The 6,375-nt window shown below is 36.0% G+C and overlaps 1 protein-coding gene across 1 annotated transcript; it reads right to left on the bottom strand.

Moving 5' to 3' along the window:
- Nucleotides 1–691: 691 nt before the first annotated feature.
- On the bottom strand, nucleotides 692–5,602 carry LOC150091854 (nicotinamide N-methyltransferase-like). Its single transcript, XM_090370029.1, has 4 exons — nucleotides 5,516–5,602; nucleotides 3,124–3,288; nucleotides 2,121–2,328; nucleotides 692–1,124 (listed from the first exon to the last, which is right to left on the bottom strand). The coding sequence occupies exons 2-4, from the start codon at nucleotides 3,272–3,274 to the stop codon at nucleotides 692–694; spliced, it is 792 nt and encodes a 263-aa protein (XP_090226155.1). The 5' UTR covers nucleotides 3,275–3,288; nucleotides 5,516–5,602.
- Between the last annotated feature and the right edge of the window lie 773 nt (nucleotides 5,603–6,375).

The raw sequence follows: 6,375 nt of genomic DNA, 5'->3' as shown, positions 1-6,375 counted from the left end.
CATGTTGGTTGCTCACGGCCCACTGTGGTTAAGGTGTTAAAGGGTTACCAGGCCGGATTTACATATAAGCTAAACAAGCTACAGTTAGGACCTCACGTTACAAGGGCCTTGCTCCATCTTCAAATATCCTTTTTAATATTCTCACAGATGAACTGTAAGAGAGAAGGGCCTCATACATGTTATCGCTTATCATCACAAGTTTAAATACGGCCCTGAGTGATGCGTATGGTGGAAGTTCGTGGAGAGCGAATGGTACAATGCGTTGTATGGGTTGACAAATATTTTTCAGTCCACAAAAAAACCTATTCTCATCCAACAATCAAAATGCACAATTGCGATCCATTCTGTTGGAATTAATACGTGGTATGATACAGATTTGGTTTTAACTTTAATTTTCATGTCCTTTCGAGTCAGCATAAAATATATTAATAATACATTTTGTTGAGTGTGCTATTCTTTTTCATTTGGTGAGTAATTCGGTAAATGACACCTCTTAAGGAATTTACCAGAAACAAATGCTTTATTTCGTTTTATTTTTGATTGTTTCCAATTATTTTTTAGAAATAAGTGCACTACAGCAACTGTGAATCCAGTGAAACATGACAATTAATGCAGTGTAAAATTATACATTTGTCAGATATGGAATGATATTTAAAGGCATTCCGCGATTGTTCGTAAATGAATGCAATCTCTATACTTTCTCTGCAGCAACGAAAAATATCATTTTGTGATCTGTAACTTTAATTCCTGCATCTGAATGATTCATAAATTGCCATGTCAGAGGCTTCAATCCAGCACTTGAAAGTGCCTCCTCTAAGTGATTCTTGTCCAAGTTCAGACAGGGCATCTTACTGTCTTCGACTGTCCACCAAGAACACTGAAAGGCTCCCATCAAAAAGAATCCTCCTCCTTGACGAAGCAGATCAGCAATTTTCTTTATGGTTTTGCCAAATACTTTCAAGTTTGGGCAAGCTGCCTCCAAGCACAGTGAAGAAATGATGAGGTCATACTTGTCTACGTATTCTGATGGTATTATCTGATCTGCCAGCACATCGCAAAACACAACGGCTTTTAAATTTTCCCTCAGGCGAATTTCAATGTCCTTTTTTCCTTTTTCCAAATCGCTGGAAAATATAAAAAATATATTAAAATTGTACATTTCAAAGACTTCAATATACACTACCCTAGCACTAATATCCGGACACATGCATATCTACAAAAAAATCTGTATTTACAAGAAAACTAACAAGTTGTTCTGAAATTTTGGCCTTCATAACACTCGCACTCCAAAGCACATCTTTAAATTAGTAATGTCCAAGGAGGATCGGCCTTAAAATTAAAAATGGAGTGTAGCATTAAATGGGGGTGATTATTGGATTATGAACGGATTCAGGACCGTGGTAACACATCGTGCTGATTGCTTTGCACTTTACTGGTGCAGACGCGTCTCAATTGTCTCTGAGAGTCTGTGTGCAGCGATATCCTGGATCTGTCTGCTGAACGGAGGATTCTTTGTAGGAATCACATGTCACGTCGTCCCTTGTGGGTAGCACAGTTGGTAGGATCACCATCCTTCCCGCATCGTGCGAAAAGACCAGAATTCGAGCAATGCCGATACGGAAGGAACTTTTTTCACAAAGTGGCTGGTTTAGTCCGTCTCAGGCGAGAGTACCATGATTTTTTCTCCCTGAAAACTGCGGTTTTTCGCCCAGAAAACAGAAAATCGACCTCGAAACACACGCAATTTACAGACCGTATATACGGAGTAATGTACTTTGGTCTCTGAAGTTCTTGGGGTGTTCGGATATTAATAGTAAGGCAGTAGATTTCTTAATACCGGAAGGATTAAAGCATTACGAGTGGTTTTAAATGGAGGTGATAAGCCAGTATACAAACAATGAAGCGAATCTAACATGCGATTTTGCAAAGATTTAGAATGTAAAGCACAAAATCATTGTATGCCCTAACAGATTGAATTTGCATTCACTCTACTAATAGTTGTTAAACATGAACATATCCATTGATTTTTGAAGTGACAAGGTGTTTTTTTTTGTTCTGTGCTGATAGTATTCCTGAATGTCTCTGGAGTGATCTTAGAAAACTGAAAAATAAAAACTCACCTGTACCCTTCTAGTTCAGCCACACATTCGAAAAATGGTGAATAGTCCAACATCCCTGGCTCTTGTCGCATCCATTTCTCCACAAATCTGCGGTTAGAGTCTGAAAAGTCGCTGGTGATCAGATGAGAGAACTGAGCACTTGACGATGCCAAGGAATAAACTGTAGGTCCACACCCGATTTCGAGGCATTTTGATCCTTTGAAATATCCTAATCACGAAACAGCATTACTTAGTGAACTATCTACAAGTAAGCATTCACAATGTAGGTGGAATATTTACTAAAAATATACCAGAAATTAAATAAAATATTGAAAATAGTCACTACTTTTAATCACAGTTCACAACCATTGAAAAAAAAAAGTATCCGGACACATTTCGCGATTCATATTTTAAGTCCATAGAACCGATTTCCACTGTTCTGTCAACCAATTATGTCATATATTTAGCCATGCAAGGCCAGAACGATGATTGTAGTTAATGATCTTTGATTGATGCACCACCTCTTTCCCCATAAAAGCAGAAGATGATGGCTCTGTACTTTGTGTGTTCTTAAGAGACCTTAACTCCTGTTGATTCCTTAAACTCGTGGTTGATATTTTACAGAGATGTCGAAGCGATCGCGTTATTATCCATTCAACTACTGTCTGGTCACCTGGAGGGAATATTTGTGATCTAACCGTGCATTGCTGGACTGGAGTGGGAGGTCACGCTGCCCTTCCAAGGTAACATTACCGATTGTCGACTTTGGACATTGCAGATTGTCAGCAGTTGCATGAATCGACAAGTTAGTTTATGACATTGGACAATGCATGATTACATGAGTCCCTTGTTTATACAGAAAGGTCCAATGGATTATGAAAACGGTAGTGTTCGGATACTTTTCGGAAAGTATTATCTGTTGTTAAACAAAAGCATTGCAGATATCGTTGAAATAACAATCTGCGCAGAGCTAATAAAGAATACAACGGAAATTGAGTGGTACAAATTTAAACCTGATACTTACCGGTCTTGATAATGTCATGAATATTCGTGAGGTAAAACTTCACCATGATCTCTAATAAATCAGTCATCATTTGAATATATCCCGCAGAGTTAAATGCTTCTCCTTTGAAGTACTTCGACCAATCATCATGTTTTTCGGAAATAGTGGACATTTTCAGCAGAGGATCTGTGAAATTGGAAAATAAATTAATAGATATATTTTTTCCCCAGCATCGTTTTATTATAAAAGAAATGAAAATGAAAGTCAATAAGCTTTATGTTCTAAGTTGGGCAATAGATTGAGTCCAGAAGCATATGTTCATTCAGTTATTTCCCACACGAGTTATGATGCTTTACACACTACTGTAGTTGATCGAAATGGATTGTACAACACTTATAATTTTCTGAAAAGATTACTCCTACGTCTACAAGCTGGCTAAAATTATCTAGTTAATGTATTTATGGTATCGATAAGTTCGATTTCTATCGCAAGACAAAGTTGAAGTTACATTTTCCATAGAAGCAGGAGGAAACTTTATGGATCGTTCCATTTTTGAGTGGGACTGAAATGGCTGAGTCAGACGTTGGTTTTCCACATCCAACAAAACTTGAGTTTTTCATCCAGGAAACAGATTGCAGATGAAACAGGACTTAAATAAAATGGATTTATTTTATGTATGTAAATAACAAAAGTTGGTATGTATTTAATTTAATGGTTTATTTATATTTAATGAAAGAGTGGTATCATCAAACCATTTTTTTAGGATCTGGAGACCCTGCTGTGAACTAAAAACATAAGAAATGTTTATGTTTGTTACATAACTCAATTAACATGTTTCAGGTTCTGATACCACATGAGCTATATGATCTACACTTAGGGCTGCCACCTCTCTAACCTTAAAAATGAGGACATTTGGCAGTAAAATCCGGACTTTTGAGGACGCCTTTCCCTATTGTACAAAAATATCAGTATCCTTAATTTCCGTTACACTTTTTTAATTTACAAAACTGATCAAATCGCTTCAAGCACAATGTCCCATTCAGGTGGCTGGCTCTCTTAAAGACATCCACCTGAATGAAGAGACTTCTTCAAGTGATTTAAACCACATGTCGAAGTTTTCAGTGCATGATTAATATAAGTTCTGGATATTTCTTCTGAAAACTCCACATCAATGAATTATTATAAATTACGCAGATTTTAGCCCAATTTTACTCAATTACAGACAAAATATACTGATGCCTCGTAGCCTTAGTTGCTTTGGCCTTGACGCACATCTAAATCTCCACGCCTTGGCAAACCCAGGGTCCTTAGCTGGATATCATTATTCTTCTCTTTTTTGGTGATTCCTTTCTACTTCTCTCTTTCTCTCCTTGCACAATAATAATAATAATAATAATAATAATAAATTGTTGCTGTAGTGTTTGTATATAGATAAAAATAATATTTAATAAGGAATAAATAAAATTTTCATAAATTTTATTTATGAAATAAAATTTATGGTGCTGGTGGCAGTGGTGGCACTAGCTGTATGCTAGCTAAATTAGTACGCTATTAAAATTAATTAATAAAGAAGGTTTTCGGGAGTGTTGCTCAAAAAGAAGTTATATTTTAGATAAAACAAGTGTGGGTGAGTGATAGGTTAAGATTTGGGACCTAAAGGTGGTTTTATTTTTCGGTCTGTGAACTTTTTTAAAATGGCTATCATTATTATGTTCGGACATAGGAAAACATAGGAAATTTCAAGGTCATTAAATTTTTAAGGAACTATAATCAGTCACTGGGAATTCTCAGTAGAATAGTTGTGCTACCTGATAGTTTTGAGGTAGAAGTTTTCAGGATACCAAATTGTATTTAAAAATACTCACGTGTTGCTGAGTTATACCTTATTGGTATTTTCAAGGTCACAGTAATTCTACTGAGTCAGCCATTTGGATGTTTCCAGGAAATAAAAAAACTACAGCACTGCCACCTGCTTGTTCAGTGGTGACTAGAAATTCGGCATAAATTACATAAAATTATTAAATTGTGACATCACGAGGAAGCTTCATCACTGAATAAGAGCTACTCCATTTATATGGCTGTGGCAAGTTTAGTAGATTGGCAGCTTAAATCCCAAGCCCGGATAAATGGTGAGGGTTGACGTCAGGAAGGGCATCCGGTCGTAAAAACTATGGCAAAACCAATAGATGTGTTCCGGTTAAGAAGTTAATACAACTAGAGGAGAAAAAGAGGATGTAAAGTGTGAATTAGGAACATGGAAAGCCGACCCCATATAACGTGGGAAAAGGTGAAGCCAAAGAAGAAATAAAATTTTCATAAATAAAGCTTAAAAGAATTTTAAATGTTTAAATCTCGAAATGTTAATTCAAACATTTCAAATCCAAAATGGTTAAATACTTAAGCTCTAACTTACCAGTGGTATGTACCAGTTAATAAAACGTCAGCTGTATCTATTATGTTTAGAATGAGCAGTGGCTAAACCACCTCTCTTTAATCAGATTTTTCCATGCGACACCTCCCGGTACTGATATCATGACGTCATTACCTATTACCCGATTGGTCCAAAAAAAAAAAAAAACAGAGAGAGAATTATGAAATTATTCCTGGTATCTGTTGCATTTCTCAATTCGTTTTGATATATTCCAAAGCTAATTATAAATAATTTACTTAACCTTATAATTCGTGGAATAAATATCCGACAGCATATACCTACTTAATCCTGAAAAAAGAAACCAATAATAATAATAATAACAAAAAGTGAGTTAGTTTTCTTAAAAAAACATGATTATGCTTGTTGTTGTTTTTGAAGTAGGTTTTAGGAAAGTTGGTAACTAAGGCCATATTGCTTGGAGTACATTGTCTGTAAACTGCTTGCGTTCTGAGGTCGATTTTCTGTTTACTGGATGAAAAACCCAGTTTCCGGATTCTACCTTCGCCTGATACTGACTAGTTCGACCACGTTGTGAAAAAGACCCATTAAAATTCCTCCCGTCATAGAAGGGGGGGAATTTTTATGGGGCCATTGTAGTTTGATTCAAGTGTAAACAGAAACAATAGCATTGTACATTTGAGGACTCGTATCTGCAGTTACTTCCAGTTTCACGTCTTTGGCACAGTATGATGTTATCCATATAAACGGCTATTTTAATTGTACTTTACTCTGATTTCTATAATATTCCCGAATTATAAACAGAAATTATTTATTTCTGAGATTAGGAGATAAATGTGCTATAACATTTGTCCTCGTACGTAGCACGGTTGGTATAATTGTAG

Source organism: Mastigoproctus giganteus, chromosome 1 (genome assembly GCF_048544385.1).
Source record: "Mastigoproctus giganteus isolate SK-2022 chromosome 1, ASM4854438v1, whole genome shotgun sequence".
Lineage (NCBI taxonomy): Eukaryota > Metazoa > Arthropoda > Arachnida > Uropygi > Thelyphonidae > Mastigoproctus > Mastigoproctus giganteus.
The sequence above is the reverse complement of the archived record's forward strand: the minus strand, read 5'-3'. Positions and strand labels throughout refer to the sequence as shown.

Coding starts and splice junctions, on each gene's coding strand:
- LOC150091854 (XM_090370029.1), bottom strand. CDS start 3,274: ATGTCCACTATTTCCGAAAAACATGATGATTGGTCGAAGTACTTCAAA. Junction 2,329..3,123: donor TCATGACATTATCAAGACCG/GTAAGTATCAGG, acceptor TTTCGTGATTAG/GATATTTCAAAGGATCAAAA. Junction 1,125..2,120: donor GCTGAACTAGAAGGGTACAG/GTGAGTTTTTAT, acceptor TATATTTTCCAG/CGATTTGGAAAAAGGAAAAA.